The 25,490-nt window shown below is 34.9% G+C and overlaps 1 protein-coding gene and 1 long non-coding RNA gene across 9 annotated transcripts in view; both read right to left on the bottom strand.

Moving 5' to 3' along the window:
• Positions 1-3,918: 3,918 nt before the first annotated feature.
• LOC116421587 lies at positions 3,919-19,934 on the bottom strand. Of its 3 annotated transcripts, none has more exons than XR_004232028.1 (5): positions 18,480-19,934; positions 17,966-18,038; positions 10,768-10,890; positions 8,151-8,371; positions 3,919-4,342 (listed from the first exon to the last, which is right to left on the bottom strand). It is a non-coding gene; the product is annotated as an uncharacterized LOC116421587 (long non-coding RNA). The 3 variants fall into 3 exon arrangements; XR_004232027.1 differs by having other exon boundaries at positions 18,651-19,934; XR_004232029.1 differs by having other exon boundaries at positions 3,920-4,263; positions 18,651-19,934.
• Positions 19,935-25,059: 5,125 nt separating this feature from the next.
• KIAA0586 (KIAA0586 ortholog) overlaps positions 25,060-25,490 on the bottom strand; it is a 149,902-nt gene continuing 149,471 nt past the window's right edge. For all 6 annotated transcript variants that reach the window (XM_031952648.1, XM_031952650.1, XM_031952647.1 and 3 more), the window contains one exon: positions 25,060-25,258. In XM_031952648.1, the coding sequence (XP_031808508.1) occupies positions 25,113-25,258 (146 nt within the window). In that variant the 3' untranslated portion in view covers positions 25,060-25,112. The remainder of the gene's footprint in view (positions 25,259-25,490) is intronic.

Below are 25,490 nucleotides of genomic sequence, written 5' to 3'. Positions count from 1 at the left end.
GAAGTCATTTACTTCTTCACTTCTATTTAAATTCTGCTTAATCTTTATTTCCTTGGGTCTTTTTTCGTTGTTGATTTCTTTGCCCTTTCTTTTTTTACCCCCTAGGAAGAGAGTCTTTCTCTACTTTCTTCAATAAAAATTAACTTCCAAACATGGAATAATTTATTTTGGTACTTATTCTTTTCTTTGCAAAACTACTTATTTTTCCTTGTGTTTTGGATATCTAGTTGAATACTCTCCTCTTGTTTTGTTTTAGGTATACTCATATCCCTCTCCTTTGATGAATGACTTTTTAAAATTGATGATGAGTTTCAAGTTTTCAATGCATGCCTTTTGGGGCTCTAAGTTGATTTCTCTCTCCCTCTCTTACTCCCTTTCCTTCCTTTTTTCTCCCCCGCTTCTTCCCTCCTTCCCTCCTCCCCAATTCCTCCCCCTTTCCTCCCCCTCTCTCTCCTATTCCTTTCCCTCTCCCTTCTGTAATTTCTCAAAACTGGGGAATAATCTTGTGTTATTCTGTTAATAGTTTTCTTCACATTAATTAATATGAAACAAAATTGAAAGCATGAAAAACTTCTCACGGGGGATAAGAAAAGAATGTCATATTAGTAAAGATAAAATTGACACAGTAAGATGCATTATTTCAATTTTTTCCATTGTCTTTATTGAATTTTTTATTCTTCACAAAGAGCTCTAAATTCTAATCTATATTCATTCCTAATTTTTTTCCTTTATGGGTTTCATTTCTTTTGAACCATTTCTGGTTGTTCTATGCTATCTTAGGAGCCAAAAGGATTCTGTATTTCATCAGGCACTGGTTTGCTTTCATGTATCTTATAATATTTGTTAAGAGAGCCTTTTATCTTTTCATCCTTCATCCTTTTGGTTTCCAGACCCTATCGCTGATTTATTAGCTTGCATCGTACATCTTTGTTGAGGATTTTTCCTCTTATAATTTAGTGTTTCCCATCATTCACCTCCTGGCTCACCTCCTTTGTAATAAACATACAATGGTTTGTAAGTGTACTTCTGCCTTCTTGTGCACTAGAGAATGTAGAATTTACTAGCCTGGGTCTCTTCTCTGTGGGCCCTCCACGAGGGCAATGCTGGCTTTATCTGTATTTTAGTCTCTTTTCTTCAGACCACACATATTAACTCCCAATCTCGGTTCTTCCCTCAGTTGCCTTCCTTTTATTCTTATATCTAGCTGAATCAGAGTCAGTTTTTGCAAGGGTGGATTAAAGACAGGAAGGTGTTTCAGGCAGTATTTGGAGTCCCTAATCTAAGACCAGACTCCAGCCTAAAGGCAGTATATTCCTTATTCTTCCTGTTCTGGGCAGAATCAGGATCTGACATTTGTTCTGAAGTGGGGGTAGTATTGGAAGTTTGTCAAAAGATTCTGAGCAATAGGTAAGGGTAGGGGAGTATAGAATGGTGGGAATCCTTTGATGGGACCCAGATACAAACCTACATTTCATGTGACAACCTCAAGAGCATGGAAGATAGAGGGTAAAGGAGAACAGAATGAAAATTACAATCTTTCAGTGTATTAATTTATAAACTTTACCACATGACCAGAATGATGGCAGATAAGTCACTGGCTCCAGACCCATTTAACCCACTAATCCTCAAAAACAAGGGGGAGGAAGGGGAAATTGTGCACCAGATTTAAACTAGCCACAGTTGAATCCACAAGACAAAGGAAATACTCCAGCAAGGATAAAATTCTAATTGCACCAGTTCCTCCCTGCAACAGATTCTTCCATAATGCTTGACCTCAATGTCCCATATGAGAGAGGAATTTCCTTCTTAAATCTTGTTGAATGATCTTTTTAGGTTTCCTTGAGCTTCCTTAAGAAAAAAGTATAAACCTTTTGGCTATAACTGCTGCTTCTCAATTAAAATTCCTGACCAAATTCTCAAGCCAATCTTGATCATAGAGTGATAGAAGCAGGGCTGTTAACCATTATAATTCACTTTTTTTTTGTAAGGAAAGACAATGAAACCAGGTAAAATTTAACTGAGAGAACTTGCCAGAAAGACATCAGCATCAAATGATGTTTATACTTGAAAATGAATGTAGCAAAATTGCTCCCTTGCCCTTTGTTTCAAGCATGTTTTCCTGAATAGGTTAAAGCTAACATCTCATGAATCTTTAACAATAAAACATAATACTTGAAAAAAAAGTCTCAGGTTCTTGGCACAGAGCATTGCCAGGCCTTCATGATTAGTATTTTCCCCTAAGCTGGCTGTTCTTTTCTTTTCGGTAGGAATGCTTTCTGGTTTTATGGCCAAACCAAACTAGAAAAGCAAAACAAAAAGAGATATTCACAAAGCCATATTACATCAAATTTCTCTAATATACAATTCCATTGTAATTTTTTTTTCCTCAAAAAAGTTTTAGGATACCAATGTATGTACATTAGGACATCACTCTTTTCAAGTTGGCTTGCTTACAAAAAACAGTAGATTAAAGAACCCATGTTTCTATAAAAAGAGAAATAACATGTCAATTTTGTTTATTTTTTGGTATATGTGATTTATGCTTTCTCACATGAAGATGAAACAGAAAAAAGGGACTTTGGATCTTGTTTAGATAATTCTCAAAAAAAGTCAGAATCTCTCTTTCAGGAAAAGTTTGCCTTATGTTTAAAATATAAATGATACTAACTCCTTAAAAAGAAATTTTTCTTATGGTCTAATAAATGAATTCAAGATGCACCTAAATTTAGTCTCTAGAGAAGAGGGGGCTGGGCTAAATTGAAGGAAGAAAGAAAGAAAAAAAGAAAGAAAGAATTCTTTAGAAATACAGAATCCGTTTGGCTCCTAAGAGCCAAAGGAAGGAAGGAAGGAAGGAAGGAAGGAAGGGAAGGAAGGGAAGGAAAGGAAGAAAGAAAATAAAAATGAGGGGGAAAGGGATTTTTAAGGAAGAATTCATTAAAAACAAGAAAATTGTTAAATCCTTTTCTACATTGTTATATTCATATGGAAATGAAAAATACATATATGTATATATATATACACATACATATGTAAAACTTAAATCATTTTAAAATTTATGTATTTTATATATCTTTTAAATTATCAGTTGTTCAATACATATACATATCCCAATTACAGTGTACCTCTAGAGATCTATATGATGAATATAATCATCTACAATGCTCAATGAATTCTCTATTCTAACTAAATCAGTCAAATTAAATTAATCAAATTAAATTAAATTAATTAAATCAGTCAAAAGTATTAGGAAAAAAGGCTTGGAAAATATAACACAATTTAATAGTAAATAAAGTTTCCAAATAGATGCAGTTATTTATTATCATATTTTAGTATTTATTCTCTTGGGAAAGTGCTTTAAAATATATTTCTACTGAAAGAAACCCCATTAGGCCATAAAATCAGTGTTTCCCAAAGCCCCAAAAGAAGATATCTCTTTGCCATTAATGATGAAAACAATTCTCTTTTTTTTTCCTTTTTGATCTGATTTTTATTGTACAGCATGATAATTGTGGAAATATATCTAGAAGAATTTGCACATGTTTAACATATTAGATTACCTGCCATCTAAGAGAAGGGATGGGGGAAGGGAGGGAAAAATTTGGAACACAAGATTTGCAAGGTGAATGTTGAAAATTATCAATGCATATATTTTGAAAATAAAAAGCTTTAATTAAAAAAAAAAGAAAAAACCATGAAAGAATATCAGTGTATCACAATCTTTGTGCTAGGTGCAATTTTATTGCTGTTGCTCAGTTGTTTTACTCATTTCTGACTTTTCATGACCCTTTTTCAGGTTTTCTTGGCAAAGATACTGGAGTGATTTTCCATTTCCTTCTCCAGCTCATTTTACAAATGAGGAAATTAAGCAAACAGGGTTAAATGATTTGCCCAGGGTCACACAGTTAGTAAACCTGGATTTGAAGTCAGTTCCTCCTGACTTCAGGGCTTGCACTCTATCTACTATACCACCTAGTTACCCCTGCCAGGTGCAATACTGATTTAACGTTTTTAAGGCAAAATCCTCACTTTCAGAATCTGAAATCTAAAAGAGAAAACTCATATATGAATATGTTAAAGACAATTAACACTGTCATGAAACCAAACAATATGTTACTGGGTTGCATTTTTTATTATTTGAGTGTATGCTTACTCTTTTTTCTGTGGCAAATGGTAGTGCTATTTCATTTATTGAAGATGAACATAACTTTATGCTGTATTTCCTTCTTAAAGTGCATCAGGGAAGAAAAGTCTCCTCTGTTGCTCCTGAAACCAAAAAGAACAAATTCTGCCACCCCTTTTTTATGAAAATTCATAGCTTCATAGGCAATCTCAGTAATCCAATCTAGGAATAGAATAGAGTAGAATTTTAATGAATTATAAAACTCCTATTAATGTCTATGCTTTTGTTCTATAAAGAAGCTTACTATTACCGAAAATCATTATATTCATTATCCTTCATGCAATAATTTTATAAACAATGTTTAATAGTAAATAAGGGTTTGATGTAGCATTGTCACATATTCTCTATGTTTATTTTTGTAGATGGTTATATCTACAAAGCTTATCACAAAATGTTTCAGAAAATATATACAATAACAAAAGAACCTAAAAGATAACTCTAAGAAATGAGCTATTCTCGCCCTTTATAGAATGAGACATTGATCCTTAATGGAAGAATTTCAAAGTAATATAATAACGAAATACATTTCTTAAGCATTTCTATTTTGTATTCAGTTACTTTTTTTAAAAAATCCAAGTAAATAACTTCTAAAAGAAAGCAAAGTTAGTTTCTTAAATTAACATTATTTTCAAATGACAGAGGAAGGACAATAAAAGACTTTTTTCCCCAAAAGCACAAACACTAGAACAATGACAGCAATTTTTAAGATTGTTAAGAGATTAAGAAACCTAACAGGACACCATGCATTCAGCACATTCTTAATTACTTCAGACCTCTTGACTGTTTCTGAACTATTTTGAATGAAACAGAATGTCAAATCTCAGTGATGAGCCATACTCCAGCTGATATTTTCCATGGCCCTCACACAGGTTATCAACATTCCACAACATCTGAGAAATAGCCTGGGGAGAAGTAGTATATTTTCACCTGCAAAAATGACTTCTCCCTTCAACAGATAGTTTATTGAGCATGGATTAGATGCATAGCATTGTGTTCAATGCTATAGGGGAAACATAGCAAATATAATGTTAGATCTTTACCCTCAATAAGTGTAAAGTCATATTGATAAGTGATAAGTAAAGACATATTGATAGACACATATTCATTTACCACTCCCAGTAAAACTTAAACAAGATAAGGTTGAACAAAAGTGCCAGAGTAATATTATGCAATGATGGCTATCACACCCCTCCATGCATGAAGTTAAGTGGGGCTCCATTGGGTCATTCTTGGGTGCCCTGTGGGCCTTGGCTCTGTGCTGAAGGACTCTGTGCTGTGTGATGATCCAGCAGTCCCCTGATCCATAGAATGGCAGCAGATACAGGAGGCTGCTTCAAGAAAGACTGACATACCAGGAATTGTTGCCTACTCAGTAAACTTTGAAAGGAGAGAGAACATCGGTAGTCATCCTTTTTTTCCTAAACATATGATTTGGAACTTCAGCATATCCTCTAGGGAAGTGGAGAGGGGCTTCCCTCTCCCTCACTGAAGGTCTAGCAGCGGCTCACAACCCAGCAAAGGAGCACTTGTGCTTAGCTCTCTGAGCCCTGTTCTATTTCTTTACCTAAGCATATCCATCCAGAAATAAATGTTTTCCAATCTTATAAGAAACATTAGGTAAATATCAGATGGTTATTTGGCTCACTGAGCTAGGAGAAACATTATTAGACATGCTCTAGGAAAATCTCCTTGGCAACTGAGTAGAGGATGGATTTTTCTATCCTCTCTGGGAAGAGATTGGAAACTGGGAGACCAATTAGAAGGATAGTTCAATAGTCCAAGTGTGTGTTAATGAAGAGTGGAACTAGGGTTGCGGCATTTCAAGTGAATAAAATGGAGGATGCTGCCAAGGTAGAAATGACAAACTTTGGCAATGTAATGGATATAGCAAGAGTGAAGCATTAAGGATTACTCAACATTTTGAATCACTGGGAAGATGGCAGTGTCTTTAATAGTGATAAAGACATTCAGAAAAAGGAAGGGTTTAAGGGAAATGATAATGAGTTTTGTTTTAGACAAAGTAGGTGCCTAGGGGGCATCTAGTTCAAGATGTCTAAGATATGACTGTAGTTCAACAGAGACTAGGGTTAGATATATAAATCTAAGAAAAATCTGCATAAAGAGGAAAAGTTTGAGGAATAAAAAAATGACTTCTGTTTTAAACATAATAGATGCCTAGGTGGCATCTAGTTCAAGATGTCCAAGAGACAGCTGAAGATATATGACAATAGCTCAACAGAGAGACTGGGGTTAGATATATAAATCTAGGAACAATCTGCATCAAGAAAATAATTGAATCCATGGAAGCTAATGAAATAATATTATTATATTACCACTTATATCACCAAGTGAAATAATATTGAGCAAAAAGGGAAGCGGTCCAAAGGCAGAGCTTTGGAGAATATTTATAATCAATCTTACAAAATGTTTCATGTTTCAATGTTTTAAGTTTAATTTTTTCATGTCTCAACTTCCTGGGAGAATATAATAGAAGTTGCAGCCTACTATATTGTGTCAGAAGTCTTTTTCAATATATGCTTATTAGGTTTTTTTATAGTATTTTTTTCCATTGGAAATAAGTAGTTGTCCAATATTTATCTACATAGGACATTGAATATCTCTCTGCTCCCTTTTGAGATCATAAACATGAACCAAAGTCAAGCTTTCAGGGATTTTCCTCAAGCCACCAGGGCTGGGGGAGGGGATGGCATGGTAAAGAGCCAAAGACAATGAGAAAGATCCTGAGCCCTCTCTTTAGAACTCAGGCTCATCCAGGACTAAGTGGAAGAAGGCTCTCTTGGCTAGTAACAATGACTATGAGAACTAAAAAAAAAAAATGGAGAAAAGATATAAAGAAAGATCACTGTGAGTTGGAGTTGAGAAAGACTTAATGGTGGAGAGCCATTCTTGAGCATGCTTTTGAAGGAATGCTAAATTTATGAGAAGTAAAAAGGAGGATAACTGACATTCTTGTAAAAGAACAGCATGAACAATTGGGTCAAGATGATAATAAGCAAAGTACATAGAGGTAATAGTGAATAAACTAGAGTAACTATAATGGGGATTTATTCTGAGGTAGAATGGAAGATAAAATTAGAAAGGTAGTCTGGACACCACCTCTGTATTTCTTGGTAAGAATTTTGGATTTTATTTTATAAGCAATAGGAAACTATTGAAAGTTTTCATTATGTATGCATGTATATGTTGGGGTAGAGGCCGAGGAAGTGACATAATAACTAAAGCAATGTTTTGTTGGGGTTTTGTTAATCCTATCTGACTTTAATATAAGTTGGAGCAAGGAAAAAATGAAGACAAACCAAATAAGAGATAATTAAAAGTCACAAAGGCCTAGAACAAATAGCAATAGAAATGGTGAGAAATAAATGGATATAAGAAATATCAAGGTCATTTAATAAGTACCTACTATGCTCCAAGTACTATGCCAAGCATTGGATTTTTAAAAACTTGATGTTTGATTGTTTGAAGAAAGTCAGTAGAAAAATCAAAGATGACTACATTTCAAACTTGGATAACTAGAAGAATGATTCCACTAACAGAAACAAGAGTTCTGAGAGAATAATAATGAGTCTTAGGAATCTGGAAATAGTTGAAAATATGAGACTGAAACCTGAGAGAAAGGGTAAGACTGAAAATATAGATTTTGGAAATCATAAGAACAGAGGTAATAGGTGTAGTTGCCAAAGTAAATATAGCTTCTATATTTCTTTAAAGAGCACTGAATCACAGAATTTCAAAGTTGGAAGGGGCTTTAGTACTTATTTAGTCTAACCCACACCAGAAAGAGAATACCCTGAATAACATATTTTATGAATGTGATCCATTCTTTGCTTAAAAACCTGAAAGGATGGGAAACTCACTACCTCCCAAGACAGGTCTTTCCACTTTGAGGTTAGGAAGTATTTCCTAAATACTTGTAAAGAGGCTAAATTTGGCCCCATATAACTCTTACCTTTTAATCTTTGTTCATCTCTTTGGGGCCAAGCAAAACAAGTTATGGCAGGTCTTAAAATATTAGGAGATGGTTATCGTGTTTACTCTAGGTCTTCATTTTTCCAGGCTGAAATATATTCCATTCCTTCAAGCTATTTTCACATGGCATGAGTTTAGGTCGTTCACCATCCTGGTTGATTTCTTCTGCTTTCTCACCAGCTTATAAATTTCTTTCCTAAACTGTGGAATTCAAAAATGAAAAAAACAAAAACAAAAATATTCTAGACATGAATCTAGACATGGTCTGAGCAGGGCAGATTATAGAAGATCTAGTAAACTAAGGAGATGTACCAATGTACCAAACACTATTATAGGTACTTGGAATACAGAAACAAAAATAAAATACTTTTCCCCAAGAAGTTTATATTCTACTAGTGAATTACTAGAAACTAAACCTCTCAGTGCAAAATGAGATTATATTGGCAATTTTAGCTACCACAGAATACCAATGACTCATATTAAGCCTGTAGTCCAATTTTATCCTAAATTCTTTTTCAAACTCCTTGTTCAGTCATGCTACCTCCCTTTTTCCGAAGTTGACTTTTTGAACCTTTGTAAGTCTTTATATTTGTCTCTTTTAAATTTCATCTTATTTGGACTAATCTTAAGTTCTATCAAGATACTTTTTATTCCTATCTTCACTATCTAGGATAGAATGTGTTAGCCATCAGTCAATGAAGTCAATCAATAAACATTTATTAATCTAGCCTATTATGTGTCAGGCATTGTGCTAAAAATTTGGGTACAGAAGAAAGAAACCCCTGCTCTCAAGAGGCTCATGGTCTAATGGAAGAAACAAAATGCAACCATGTACAAACAAGATATATACAACATAAATACAAAAGATTATTTCAGGGGAGAAAGCACTAAGATTAAGGAGAATTCAGAAAGGTTCCTTATAGAAGAAGCTGAGACTTTCAAGGAGACCAAGGAAGCTGGGAGGCAGTGCAGAAGAAAAAAGAAGGCAAAGATGGCATGATGATCAAGTGTGAAAATGCCACAAAAGTAAGAAAAATAATAGATAAAGGATAAAATAGGAACCAAAACAAAACTAAATGTTAAGGTCTTGCCCTGGAGTTCAAAAAAACTCAACTGTACAAATATAGGACCAAGAAGACATGACAAAAAAGCAATTCAAAAGAAAAAAGTTCCTAACAATTTTAATGCTCTTCATGATATGGCAGTAGAAAAAGTGAGTATGATCTTAGGTATATTTTACTAGAGCACAATGTCCATAATGAATAAAATGACATTCTGTTCTATTTGGATCATACCTGGAGAATTAATATTCAGTTCCAGGTGCCATATTTTAGAAGGGACCTTACCAAACTGGATTATATCCTGAGAATATGGACTTTAAAAATTGTCATATGAGGATCAATTGAAAGAGTTTGGGATGTTTAACCTGGATTGCAGAAAAACTAAAGAGAGAGGAGATATGATTGCTGTTTCCAAGGAATTTCAAAGTTTTTATGTCAAAAAGGATCTAGTTCTACTCATCCCTCAAAGGCAGAACAAGAAATCATGGTGAGACTTGTTCTGAGAAATAACTTCCTAAGTATTGCTGTTTAGTCATTCAGTCATGTCATTCTCTTCATGATCCCAAGGACCATACTGCCCATAGGGCTTTCCTGGAAAACGTATTAGAATGGCCTTCTATTTCTTTCTGCAGTAGATTAAGGCAAATAGAGATCAAATGACTTGTCCAGGATCACATGGCTAATATCTGAGGCCATATTTAAACCCAGCTCCTCCTGATTCAGGCCTAGTGCTCTTGTGCACTATGGCACCACTAGCAGACCAAAAATGAAAAATGCTACTCCGGGGGTGATGAGTTCCTTTGGACACCATCATGCCAAAGTTTAATGACCATTGGTAAGGATCTGAACCATATATCCCATGACGTCTCTTTCAGTTCTTAAGATTCTATCATTCTATCTAAGACAATTCCAAAGGACTCAGAGAGGGACAGCTAGATGGCACCGTGGATAAAGTATTGGCCATGGAGTCAGGAGGACCTGAATTCAAATCCACCTCAGACACTTAATACTTACTAGCTGCGTGATCCTGGGCAAGTCACTTAACGCCAGTTGCCTCACTAAAAACAAGATAATAACAACAACAAAGGACTCAGAGAGAAAACTCATGAATTCTGAGTGTAGATTAAAGCATAATTTTTGTGCTTTCTTTTTCTTGCTTTTTTTTGCAACATGGCTAATATAGAAATATGTTTTTGCATGATTTCACATGGCATATTACTTGCCTTCTCAATGACTGGGACAGGGGCTAGAGGGAGAGAGATTGGGAATTCAACATTTTAAAAATAAATGTTAAAATACAGTATAATAATTTTTAAAAATAAAATCATACCCCCCAAAAAGGGAGAAGGGAATTCTATCATTCTACATAAGTTCCACAAATTGATAGAAGACATTCCTTTAGAAAAATGATTGGAATTTCATTACCTTGAACCTTTTCACTGTGCTCATTGAAGTGCTGTTAGTCTTAAAAAGATTCAATGCAGAAGTTATCAGTCTTGGTTGGAACAGTATATATTTTCTCATCAAAATACTTACATTCCTGCAATCTTTTTCACTTTTTCTCCTATTTTTAGCAAAGTAAAAATTTCTCCTACAGTCCAGTGAACTTTGTCAATTCCTTAGGGTGCTGAAAGTAGTGCATACATCACAAAGGAAGATCTGTGTAGCAAAAGATAATAAAAATCAAGATAGTTTTCTTAGGGGCTGAATTGAGCATTGAAGAGCCAAACTTTATTTATGATCTTTTGTTTTTATGTCACTTTAATTTCCAAACAGATCCCTCCCCATCATCCTCCCCCAACCTTCTTAATTCCAGTGCTTTCTTCTAATTGTTTCATATCTGTCTAGTATATAACTTGCTTTGTCTATATTTATTTGTATATCACCTCTTCCATTAGATTGTTAAATCTGTTCCTTGGGGGCAGAGAATGTCTTTGGCCTTTTTCTATCCCCAGTACTTAGCATAATGTCTAGTACACAGTAGTATGCACTAAATAAATGTTCACTGATTGATCCACTGTGGTGGTTTTCCTGGAGGCAGCCTTATTGAAATAAATAATTACTCCATTATCACAGCCAGCTGGTAAAAATGCAAACGTTTATTTCTCCTTACAAATTTGCCCGGTTAGTTGAGGCCTATCTCTCTGCCTGGCTCCAAGAGATCTTGCAGCTTTGTCCTTGGCTTCTGCCTCTGCTTTCTTCAGCCTCCAGCCAGCTCCGACTCGTGGCTTCTCAATCTCCAACTGAGGCGAGTCTCCAACTCTGTCTCCAACCCCAGTCGAAGTTTCCCAGAACTCCCTCCAGTGGCTCATAGGAACTGAATTTATGCTACTTCTCTGAGAGTGGGATTGTGAGATATCTCCCAGCATGCTCTCTAAAATCTCCCAAACATGTGAACTCCATTGAGTTCTTAGATACTTATGAGCTCTCTAAAGGTGTGAACACAAGCATTGTTTCCATCAGTTGTACTTAGTACCTAGTTCAAGTTCTGGCCCAAAAATAACTCTTCTAAGATTAAATTAACTCCAATGGCTTAACACTTTGTAAAGATTCCAACAATCCACAGATGATCCTGCCCAAAGAATCAAAAACAACAAAAGCTAGGGAGAAAAAAAAGTAGTTTAGCAAAATTAACCAGCATATCAGCCAAATCTGATGATACATATGCAGTCTTTCACATTTATAGGTTTCCATTTCCACAAAGAAGACATAACTTTTTCATGTCTTCTTAAAGTCAATTGATCATTATAATTATACTTTGGTGAGTTTTGAGCTCTTCATTCCTTCTATTTACATTGTTCAGTATTGTTTTTCTTGTTTTTCTGGTTCTTATTTCTCACTAGTTCATATACTTCTCATCAGTTCATACACCTGCCCACGCTTCTCTGAATTCTTCATGCTTATCATTTCTTATAGTGTACTAATGTATTACAATTATTTTAGTCATTTCCCAATTGATCAACCCTACTTTGTTTTAGGAGGTTTTGCTATTTTAAAAAACACTTCTATGAATATTTCAACATGTATGAGAAACTTTTAGCTTCTCACCTCTTTGGGGAAAAGCCAAGCAGTGGGATTTCTGGACATAAACATTTAATCATGTTTTTAAAAAGTCTAATTCTAACCTGCTTTCCAGAGTGGCTAGACAAATTTATAGATCAATCAATAGTTTATTATGTGCATTTGTTCACAACCTCTTCAGCTTTTATTTTTCAACTTTTGTCATCTTTGTTGAAATGGTATGAATTGAAACAGAGTTGTTTTGATTTGTAGTTCTCTTATTATAATGATCTGGAGCAATTTTTCATACAATTGTTAATAGTTGCCAATGCTTTCTTTGCAAACTGTTTCTTCATCTCCTTTGACTATTTATCCAATAGGGAATGACAGACCTAGATTTATTTTTCTTTTCTTTATTTTTTTCTCTTCTTGAAAAAGAAACACAGAATGCTTCTTTTCAACATTGATCCCATTTCCCAATACTACCACTCCTAGTGAAACATCCCTTACAACAACCAAGTTATCATGTGTGATTTTGGCCCCCACCACCTAAAAGCCAGAGATGTTATATTTCACCCCTCTCCCCTACAAGGTTCTTTGGTACCCTTAAGGGAACAGAAGGTGTTTAAATTCTCTGCCATTTCTCCAGTCTGCATCAGTGAAGTCCCTTCAGTTTTAGGATGAGTTTGTAATGCTGGAGAAACTGAGGCAAGATAGAGATTAGAGAGTTTTTAATAATTTATTAAAAGGGAGAGATTTACTGGGACTAAATGGATCCATGGTTTGGTCCCAGGGCTGAATGAGACTATGGTCTCCAAGCATATAGCAAACAATGTGAGTTCTCAATGATATATATACATGTTGTTTAGACTCAGGGGGTAGATTGAGGCAGGGGCGGAGTCAGGGTGCTGAACAGGACTCTGACAGGGTGGGGCGATGACATAATAGGGGGAGGCACCCTGGAGATGGGGAGAGGCATCTTGATAAGACGGTATCTGATACTCTGATAGCTTGAGATGGGGAGACACATTCTGATATTCTAAAACACAAAATCTTTTATCCTTATCAAATATTCTGATTAAGAGGGAGAGGTGTTTTCGCAGGACTGAGCAGACAATTATAAGCAGAACAATTAGAAAAACTGAGTCAGGACTGGGTCAGGACAATTAAGGAAACTGAGTCAGGACAATAAAAGAGAACTGTGGCATAACAAGTTCCTGAATCCCAATTGCATTAAGTCACTCATAGTAAGGTAATGTTTTATAAAGGAATATATGCTTCAAAAAATATTTACTCCCCAACACAGAGAGTGTAATCCTCTTCCTTCCTTGCATCACCTCAGTATCTGGGGAGTTAAAAGGGATTGAATTCAATTCTTACAGCACACAGTTCCAGTTCCAGACCAAAATTACCTGCTAGCTAACATTTAGGCACTCTGGCTTATCAGAGATTCCCCACCTCCAATCTTTACTCCAACCATCACCATTCCTAAAACTCTCAGTCCAATGTGTTGGGATCCCCCTAACACCTGAAACTGAGAAGAAAAATTAAAAACAAAACAGAAGTAAATACCTCCAGGTCAGTTTTTTGGAGTCAATTAAAAGCTGGAGTCTCCCAGCTAGGAGTGAACTGTAATATTCACCCTCTGGATACAGCAGAAAAGAAGATAGAGCATGAAACTGGGAAGGACTGTCTCAGTCTAACCAATTTTAAAAATCTGACTACACAGCCAAAGGGAGGTAATTCCCACCCATGCAATAAAAGATGCAAGTTAACTATGTTAGGCTATCAGGGGATGCCCAGATAAAACCCCTTAGGAGCTGGGTTAGCCAATCTGATTATATGCCAAAAGCCTCTTCCACAAATAAATCAAATGGACATATTGACTATGTCTGACGGTATTCCTGTATTCCATACTATAATCTGCTATTTCTCTAAAGATAAAAGATGTCTATATTTCATCAATGTTCTGGAGTCAAGATTAGTCACTGTACTGACCTGAGTTCTGATAAATTTTAGATTTTTTTTCTTTTTTTTCAGGATATCCCAAAAGCTTTATTGCATTTTAAAGCATTAGTAGTTTATAAAGTGAACTAAAACTTATGGGATATTCTGTATTATTATTATTACATGTTTTGTTCTGTTTATTCTCTCTGCTTTGGGTAGTAAAGTCTTGCCAAATTCCTCTGATTTCTTCACATTTGTAATTTCTTATAGAACAAAAATATATATAATCAGTAATCATTGTATGTCACTTGTCACATGAATCATCATCTTACCTATGTTCCAGAGTGATAATAATTTGAAGACAAAGAAGGTAATAGCAGAAGCACTCGTTATTGTTATGGAGGAAGGAAATGGGATTCATTCTTTGGGGAAAACTCTCGGGAACGCTCCATTTGACATAGGGAGCTGGGGAAGGTGCTGCCAGCTTTTGTCACTTTACCTATGAAATGGAGAACTTCCCGCAGCAATCACTGTTTGCCACCGGTGCCCCCGACATCAGGAGTCCACTTAGGAGAAATGGAGCCAGACAGGGAACCCGTACAAGGAAAGTCCAGAGAAGGTTCCAAAACCTTCTGTGACTGTAAGAAGCCTGGGATATCAATCCCATCTCCACGGCACTCCCCCTCCTACTTCTTCCTTGCTGTCACCATTGCCAGGTGGGCATTAGAACCCATTTCCTTATTCCCTTTCCTCAATCTGCTGTGTGTGGGAGAGGGGTCTATATAAACTGTGAGGCTAGAATCCAGAAACTATGCAGCGTTGCTCTGAATCTTGCCCAGCTTGCCCACATAGCAAAAGCAGGGGGAACAATAAGCACCTTAAGGACCTTAGGACTTTTGTATCTGACTTGCACTGAAACCTTCCATATGTGTCATCTCCCCCACTATAATATGAGCTCCTTAAGAGCAGGGATTGTCCTGTTTTTCTAATTGCATCCTCAGTGTTTGGCACAATGCTTTGCATATAAGTGCCTAATAAATGCTTTATTATTTTTAATTTTTAATTTAATTTTAATTTTTAATTTAATAATTTTCAATTCCTATTCCTAGGAAGATCTGCTGTCTCAAGATAGACAGAAACAATAAACTGTTGATTTGAGTGCAGCAACATCTAGTGGCCAGATTATATATTACACACCACCTCTGGTTTATTGTCAAGTCACCCTGTGGATTTAAGGAAAGTAGGCACATGAGTCCATGAAAGCTGCTACCAACTGTTAGTGGAGCACATCAAATGCCCATCTATCAGCTGGAACAACTCTAACACACTCTCTTAAATACACCATAATTCGTTCAGTCATCCCCTATTGGTGGGTACCCATCTTGTTTCTAATTTTTTGATAACACAAAAAGTGTTGCTATGACTATTTCACTAAAAATGGGACCTTTCCCCCGTCATTGACCTCCTTTATGTATGTTCCTGTTGTTGGGAATCACTGGGACAACAGTTTGTGAATTTTCTTACATATGTTAAATTGTTTTTCAGTATAATTACATTAAGTCATAACTTTTCTGATGATCTAGTGATGTGCTACAGCAACTGTCTTTTCATTTTCCTGTTCTTCTTTCCCTAACTTTGGATGAATGGTTATCCAAAAGGGACATGAAGGACATGAACTATTTTATGATAATCTCAAAAATGAAATGTTTACAAATTAGAAAAATGGAAAATAATTTAAATCGGTAAAAGTAGAAAAGTAATTAGTAAGGAAACAAAAGTAATAATAATTACTTTTAAAAAGTAATAATAATTATATGAGGCTGCCAGAATGAAAGCACCATGAAAACATGAAATGATTAGTTTCGTGAAGAAATACAAGCAGAAACACTGAATAAGAAATTTCTTATAACACAGGAAAAATCAACAAGACCCTTTAAAAGTTTACATAAATAGTGGTTATTCCTCTTACAACTGAATTTAAAAAGACCAAAGGTGAAAAAAATAACAAAACAACTACATAAATAAGAAAATACCTAAAAGAATACCAGAGTGAACAATGAAAAACAAATATTGAATACGAAATATTTAAGTAACAAAATGCTTTACAAATACTACACAAACATTAAACTTATTCTTTTTTCATGAGCTATAAAGTTCCATATCAAGGCATCAAATAAGTCTCAAATACTTTTCTTGTCCCAAACTCACTATATGGTTTTTTTGTTTGCTTCAACATTAATTTCAACTAAAAACAGTTGGGAAATGGTCATGATTAAAAGGAAAAAAAACAGTAGGAAAGGGAACATAAAAATACATTCATTTTAACATTATATTTCTAATTAAAATGGAAAATAATAAATTTATAAACCTCTTTTTTAAAAGTCTATTCCTTTCACATGTGTGTTAACAATATCTGGCACACAGTAGGCCTGTAAAAAATGTTTCTTGATTAGCCATTGATTGAAGGAGCTTAGAGTTTAATATAGGGGATATTACATTTCTACAAAAAGCTGTTATAATTCATTAAATAGGAGAGTGGCATAAAAGATTCTAAAAAGGGGGGAAATTACAGTTCAGGGTAACTGAGAAGATTTCATGGAGAAAAATGACAACTAAAATGTTCACCATGTAAACCAAGGAAAGAAACATTAGGTTGTTAGAGGAAATGGCCAGTAGTGTCCAAAACTGTACGAAGATCTAGGAGGATAAAAACTAAGACAACCCCTACCCCCCCCAAAAAAATTTAGCAATTAGGAGATCATTGGCAACTTTATAAAAAGTAATTTCTAGGGACTGAATAGCACAATATCCAATGGGCTTAAGATGTGTTGTGAACATAAGCTGGCAGCAGAAAAGATAACTTTCTAGGAATTTAGCTATGGAAAAGAAAAGAGATAAAGGAGCAAGGGAGTCAAGTGATTTTTGTTTCATTTTGTTTTTAAGAATACAAACTTGAGCATTATGGATAGCAGAGGAAAAGAGGGAATGGAAGAATTAGAGAGAAGGAACAGTGAGGCAAGTTCCCAGAAGAGAAGGCAGAAAATAGAATCAAAGCAACAAAAAGCTTAGCTCCAACAAGAAAGGTCATTTCATTCTGTGACTAGGGAAAAATTAAAGAGGTTTTAAGGTGTTCCAAAGAGGTATTTGTAAAGCATATATCTAAGCATGTAAAGCAGGAGAGTCTATGGAGATTTTAACAAAATGGCCTGATTTTCTCAGCAAAGAGGAAATGAAGTCATCTGCTAAAAGATGGAGTAGGGATTTCAGGTTTACTAAGTTTAGAATAGCTATTGCCTGAAATTCCATAGTCAAATAAAGATAATAAAAGGATGTCCAAGTGGCAGTAACAGACTTTTGAAATTACAGGACTGCCTCCAGCATCATTCAAGCAGTTTGGGAATAGGAAAAAAAAAGAAAACAGATAGGAGGAGAAGCCAAAAATCAAAGGCTAAGAAAAGGTTTAAGGGAATAAGAGATTAAAGGGTAGAGGCTAATGCCTGGTTTTATTAAGTAAAAGAGACAACAATTTAAAGAGAAGAAAATGAAATCCAGAATAGTACTTATAGGATAAAAGAATGAGAAAGGATGAAAAAATTGGAAATCATTATCAGAAAATAAAATTTTATTTATTTTTTTAACTTTATTTTTTCAATCAGCAAAAATTCCACCCCTCATCCTGAATAAGAGCAAAAGCAAAACAAAACCCATTACAAACTTGTAAAGTTAAGCAAATCAAATTGACACATTTTGGAAATGTCAAAAAAAAAAAAAAGCCCCCTTTTCTCACCCTGAATTTTTCAATTGTATCAGAATATGGATAGCATGTTTCATCATTCGTCTTCTGTCATCATGGTAGGTCTCTGTGAATTAGAGTTTAATTCTTTTAAAGTCATTTGTTTTTACCATATTGTTGTAATTATACAATTTCTTCTCCTAATTCTGTTCATCTGTTCCTATAAGTCTTTCAAGGATTCTCTGAAACCATATCCTTTATCATTTTTTACATAAAAATCAATCACATTTATATATCGTGAATTGTTCAACCATTCCTTATTTCTGAACACTCCCTCAGTTTCTTATCCCTTGCCATTTCAAAAAGAACCCTAAATATTTTTGCACATCCTTTGAGTTTGTTTTGCTTAGGAATAAGTCCTCTCTTGACTCCCCTGTTTCTCTCTCCTCTATTCCTCCTATTTCCCTGTAGAATTAATTGTATTTATAATAGCAACCTTCCTTCCCCCCTATCTCTACCACTCTCTCCCCTCCCCCCCACCCAGTTCTGTGTTCTATAAGTTCATTACCAGACTTTGGTCTACTGGATTCAGCCTCTTTCAACCAGGTAGAAAGCCCTGGGTCCCCTTCTGCCTGGAATTCCTGCCCTGATTATTCCTTCGAAGGCTTCAGATTGGGGAAAAGCTGACACTGAGATCTTGCTCTGCTCCCGAGGTCCAAGCCTTGCTGATGCTACTTACTTCTGAAATTCCTTCTCTCTCGGTATACAATATAAGATCATTCCCTCCCCAGAAGGTCACTTCAGGACATAGAACCCCTCCTCAGTTTATCCTGGTGATCCAGACCTGCGTAGAGAGTAAGAAAGTTCCAGTTAGCACCTAACATAAGAGAAATCCTTTATGCAATCCCATGATGAGTCTGAGACTTCTTCTTGCCCTAATGACTAGTCTCTCCTGAGTACCCTCCACTCCTCCCCAGTATCCATATAGCTCTTTATCTCTATGCTGACATGAGTTGGAAAAATAATTGCGACTTTTTCTTGAGTTTTCACACCAGGATGTAGTCTGGTACATTTTCTAAATGTTAGGAAGTTTTTGGGGAGCTTGGAAATCTAACTTACTGTACAACTTTCCCATCCTGGCTTCACCTCAGAAAATAGAATTTGAAAGCTCAAGATTATGAGGACAGATATTTTGAGATAGTAGATCATTTAAGTTGTGATCGGCTGGAGTAGAATGCATTTAGAAGTTATGGAAATTGATGGAATGGAAAGCCATAATGTTAAAAGGAATGCCAAGAGGAATATTAAAGCCCCTAATGATGAAAGTTGAGGATAGAGTGGAAAGGAAAACTGAGACAGATACCAAATTCCTTGAAAAAAGGAGAGAGACTTAGAGCTCAAAATAGGAAGTTGGAAGGAAAAAGGAGATGATTTCCATCTTAGACACATTCATTCTAAAATTCTGATGGAACATACAATAAAGATATAAAGAAGACTGGACACATAAAGTTCTATTTGCATAGAAAAGTTGAAACTATGTGGATAGATGAAATTGTCAAAGGAATAAAATGTACTGAGAAAAGAGCCAAAGACAAAGGCTTGCGGGATATACATGCAATGAAAGAGACAGGACAATGAACCATAAAGGAAATAGAAAAGGATTAATCAGACAGGTAGTAAAAGAACCCGGGAAGAATAAATGGTGGAAGCTAAGGAGAAAGAATTTTCAGAAGGAGAATGTAGTTTAAATTGTCAAATGCTAAAGAGAAATCAAAGAAATTGAGTACTGAGAAAAGACTAAAATGACTTTTCCAGTAGATAGAAGAGAGATAATTTCTTCTGCTGCTATTGGCAAGCCAGGATAGGACCAACATCTTCAGGAAGAACAAAATATCCTCAGAAATCTCCACATTATGAGAGATAAAGACTGTACACTAAAATATCTATTAAGTTCTTATAGCAGATAGCCAAATGAGTATAACTTATTTTAGAACATCTAGCAAATTGATAAAACTTCTGGATTCTCTTGAGAAACAGATTAATGATATTTTCCTCATTTACATAAAAGAAAACTCAATAGTATAAATAAATAACTAAAAAGTCAGGAAGTAAAAATTGTTCTTAAAGTTACTCTGCAATATTTCATCAATCATTCTTCTGAAGAAAGACGTGAAGCTTTCTGCCAAGGTGACTGCCTAAATAGGAGACAATCTGTTCATCTGACTTATATTTCTTCTGGAAAACCCTTAAGACTAAAGCTAGATTTAAAAAAAAAAATTCAAAGAACAATAGTAAGTGATTTTTTCCACTCTAGCACTGCATAAGAAGTCATCTGGAAGCTCATGGAAGCAATAGGAAAATAGGGTCTCCCAAGTAAAGTGGGTACCAGTATGAACAAAGATGGAACACATGTATATCCTACATAATCTAAGCCTGGAGGCAGCAAGAGCAGAGGGCTCATTAAGAAAGCATCCAGGGTGGCAGCCTTGAAAGCCTCAAGGAGACAGACAATCAGCAGTCATCAGCAACACTATATATATAACAAGAAATCACAAATGAAAATTGCTCAAATCTCTTAAAAACAAGAAGGAAAAATAAAGTTAGGGGGGAAAAAATCTACTGATCATCTTCTGAAATAATAAAAGGAAAAGTTCCAGGACCATCACAAAATCCAGAGCTCTCACACCAAAAGAAATACAGTGTAGCATCCAGAAAGCAGATCACGTACCAAGAGACTATAGTCAGGATCACCAATTGTTGTCAAACAGCATGATGCTGCAATGCCCAGCCAGGGCCAATCTAGACCAAAAGACTCGAGATTCCTCACACTATCTAAATTCTCCTTTTCCTATCAACTTATTTTCAACTCCATAGAACATCATGCCTCCCTTAGGATAAGCTGATCACCTAAAATTTCACCTCATCATGCTGACTGACTCAGTTTTTGATATTCAACATCTCAACTTCCTCAGTTCCCTCTTCCCTCTGATTGGATAAATAGAGAATGAAGCAATAAATGTCTTTCAAAGATTTCTTTTATAGAGAATTCAAATCAGAATTTTCTAGGTAATTTTCTATTTTCCTTCATCAGCTCTGCTGAACTCCAGAGAACATCATGCCTCCCCCTGGATAAATTGATCACCTGAAATCTCATCTCACTTGACTGAATCAGTTTTTGATAATCTAGAAGAAATTAAGCAATGAAACAAAAGCTCTAGAGGAAAGATTGCAAAAACGATAAATATTTGCACGGGGTTGAGGAGGGGGGCAGAAATAGTAAAACCCAAGACATAGTAACTGAAAATTAGAATACACCAAACAGAAATCAAATCTTGATATAGCAAGAAATATTCGAACAATTGGGGAAAATAGGGGAGGAAAAGTGGTATCGTTTGACATAGTATCAAAAATAACTGACCTAATAGATGAAAGAAAGAAAGATGAAAGAATGAAAATCATTAGTTAAAAAAAAAAAAAAAAGCTGGACATCATATCAATTACAAGAAATCACAAATGAAAACTGTTCAAATCTATTAGAATTAGAGGGGAAAGTAAAAACAGAAAAAACAAAAACAAAAAACGCTGATCATCTCCTGAAACCACACACACACAAATCCCAGAATTATCACAGACAAAATCCAGAACTCCCCCATCAAATGAAAAAAATCACAAAAATCCAAAAATTAGCAGTTCAAGTACTAACAGACTAGGCCAGGATCATAGCAGCCTCTACTGATACTGAAAAATAAGAAGAGATTCTGGAATATAATATTCTAGAAGGCAAAAAATACAGGCTTACAAAGAATAATAATTTAACTCAACTAAAATCACAAGGGGAAAAAAATATATATTAATATACATTTATATCTTCCTTCTTCATGGAAGAGCAGAGCTAAGAACCTTGAAGTAAATAATAATAAAGTAATAATATATAAAAAACAATAAAATACAAAGAAATCTAGAAAGATAAATTTATTTCAGCAACTGGAACTATATGGTGATGAATAACTAATATGGGGAAGAAACAAATGTTCTTCTAAATATTGCTATTTTCAAAGTGTACTGATAGAAATAAAAAAGAAAAATAGAAATCTTGGAGGAGAATTGGTTCTGGAGGAAAAAAAAGAAAGGAGAGTGATAGGAATATCTTAGGAAAAGGAGAAAGAAAGAGTGAAACTTGACATCAAAATTAGAGTAAGAATATACAAACATGGAGAGAGGGATGGAGAAATGAGAATCAGGTGAACCTTATGTTCAAAATGGACAAAGAATTAAAAAACAATTTGGTAGAGAAATACATTGAATTCAATAGCAAAACAAATGGGAATAGGCAAGTTGAGGATCGTTAAGAGACAGAATAAGTAGGGAGACAAGAGTCACAAGCAAAACCTTGATCCTAAAAGGAAAATTAAAAGGGAGGAAAAAAGAAAATCAAAGAACTAGAATCTAATTGGAGAATAAACATAGTGTAGTCTATGACTGATGGAGTTTCTGTCATAAGAGATAATTTCAAAAATTCCTGACAATTAGGTGGTTATCACTTAGTATAAGGATACTACAAGGATACTAATATTAGTAAGAAAAGCAAGAGAGTTAAGAACACTGATTAATGTAATGACTGAACACATCTCCAGAGGATCTGTGATGAAGCATGTTACTAAATTCCAAGGTAGAGAGACATATTTTTGGACTTGGCAACCATCTAGATTCATTCAACTTAACCATGCTTATTTGTTACCAAGGCTTTTTTTCCTCATTCTTAGTTTTTGATGGAGCATTGGAAGTATTTGAAATAGTGATACCAAAAAAATGGTCATTTTGCCATTCTTTTAATGCAGGTAGTTCAGGAGGAAGCAGAGATAAGAGAGACAGTTTTGAAAATAACATGCAGAATTTATCACATAATTGTATTTTTTAAAGGAATAAGTATGAAATGGAGATTCATGGTTTCATATAAAATGTATTTTTTGCATTCAATTATTGAAAAAACAAACACTTTTTTATATTTCAGAATTTTAAAAATTTCTTTCAAAAACAAAGAAACTTGGTGAGTTATGAACTATGATGAGGAAATTATTCTTAAGCTTGTTAAGCAAATTCCAACAGCCACACCAGATCTTGTTGTTTTCATCTTCAAGCTTGTCCTTGGCAATGGAATATAATTCAACTGGTTTTAAATTATATATTAAACAAATCACTAAGGAAAAATTCATTCAGAATTTCCAAAAACTTCTTGTACAATGTATTTTTAAAACATACTTGAGAAAAATTTTAAAAATCAAAATCAACAATTTATCAAATGTTTATCATTGAGTGCCCTTTTAAGTAGACAGCTGGATTCAGGAAGATCTGAGTTCAAATCCAAACTCAGATATTTAGTAGCTGTGTGACTTTGGGCAGGTCATTTAACCTCTGCCTGCCTGAGAGTTGTAAATCAGGGATAATGATAGTGCCTGCCTCCCAGGATTGTGATGATTAAATGTGTTAATATTGTAAAGTGCTTAGCATAAAGCCTGGAACATTGTTGTTGTTTGTCCTTTGTTTTCAAAGAGAACCAATGATATCACAAGGTAACATCTTGTGCATGAATTGAAAATTGGATCTGAGTGAAGCACAAAGTTGTTGCTTCATTCTTCAAGAGTCCTCGAAGTCTGATGGCAAGACAAAAGTCAAGACGACTGGCAATGGTCCATGATCAGTGGATGATCTTGGTATCTTCGCCATCTGACCAAGTTGTAAGAGTTCCATGGCACCTGCTTCAGCCTCCTTTGAGAACAAACTGTTCTCATTTACCATTCTGCAGGAAGGAAGTCTGCATGTGCTTGAAGAAGACATCCCCCAACTCACTAAAACAATGCTGCTCAATCTGGCTTCACCCATCTGCCTCATCAGGGTGTGGCTACCGCACACAGCTTCTTGGAGCCATAGGTGATCCAAATGTGGATGAGCAGCTCTGAAAGGCTCAGCAAGCCCTCACACTGGAGGTGCTTGTCCTCCTTGAACAGCTTACACAACCCCTTAAGCACATAGGAGATATTTAATATATCTATAGATACCTGTTACCTTCTTTTCCATTTCCCCTCAAGTGCTAAGTACTAGGTATATAAGACAAAAGTGGGGAAAAGTCCCTTTCTTTGAGGAACTTACATTCTTTCTAATAGGAAAGATAACAAGTATTCATAAATATTCACAGATAAGGAATATATACAAAATGAATATAAGGAATCCAGCGAGATCACAAAATAAGGGAAAAGACCCACAAGTGCAAAAATGTTTGTAGCAGCTCTTTTTGTGATGGAAAAAAGAATGGGAAAATGAGCGACTGCCCATCAATCAGGGAATGGCTAAGTAAGTTGTGATATATGAATATAATGGAATATTATTGTTTGTAAGAAATGATGAGAAGGCTAATTTTAGAAAAGCTTGGAAAGACTTACATGAACTGATGCTAATCGAAGCAGTAAGAATGAGGAATACATTGCACATAGTAACAGCAAGATTGTATGATGATCAACTATGATACTTAGTGCTTTCTCAGCAATTCAGTGTAACAAGGCAAAAAACTTTAGATGGAAAATACCATCTGCATCCAGAGAGAAAACTATGGAGACTAACTGCAGATCAAAGCATAACTACTGTCACCTTTTTTTTCCTTTTGTTCTTTTTTGTGATTTCACCCTTTTGTTCTGATTTTTCTTCCCCAACACGACTCATATGGAATGTACACAAATAACCTAAAAAAATTTTTAATTATTTAAGTGTAAAAAAATTTTTTTAAATAAATACAAGATAGTTTTGGTAAAGGGAGCACTAATGGCTGAAGAATCAGAAAATAACTTTATATGGAAGGTGATGTGCTTGAGGAGAATCTTAAGAAATGAAAATTTAGTCACAGAGTGTGTTAGACTTTATCTAAGCTTTATAAATGTTTTCCATCCTCAAAAGTGTCCACCTTCCTACTATTATCAAGTCCTCCAAAAATTCACACAGATAATGGTTTATGTATAAATTATTTTATTTAGAAATTGCACATACTCACAAGGATTTCTCCTTAAAAACATATTATGAATTATTCTTAAGAAAATATTAATAAAGAAAAATAATTTTGGAAACTATTTTACACCAAAACAAAGATTTCAAAACAAATATTACCAGCAATTCTTTTATTTACACATACTTCATAAAACAGCAACTTTTTTTTTTAAAAAGTATCAGCTCCTGATGAGTCTGCATCTCCCTGTATTGTACTGATACTCTGAGAGTGGTCATCTACATTCACTGAAGGCAAGGTCACAGACATCCTGGCAAGTGTGGCCTGTGACATTAAACATGATACTGCTTCCCCTCCTGCAACAAAGAGAAATTCCATTCAGCTCAACAAGTATTTACTAAGATAACTATTTCTTTGCCTAGTTGCCCTGGTAGGTACAAAAAATTATGGCCTGCTCTCTGATCTCAAGCTATTTACAAGCTCATCTAAAGACAAAATACACATTAAACAGAGGGAAACAAAATTAGCAATAGCCAAAATGTGAACCAAAGAAAATAGATGTAATAAGGAAAGTAATTAATTTAAGAG

Source organism: Sarcophilus harrisii, chromosome 2, assembly GCF_902635505.1.
Source record: "Sarcophilus harrisii chromosome 2, mSarHar1.11, whole genome shotgun sequence".
Lineage (NCBI taxonomy): Eukaryota > Metazoa > Chordata > Mammalia > Dasyuromorphia > Dasyuridae > Sarcophilus > Sarcophilus harrisii.
Note: the sequence above shows the minus strand (reverse complement) of the source record. Positions and strands in the feature narration are given on the sequence as shown.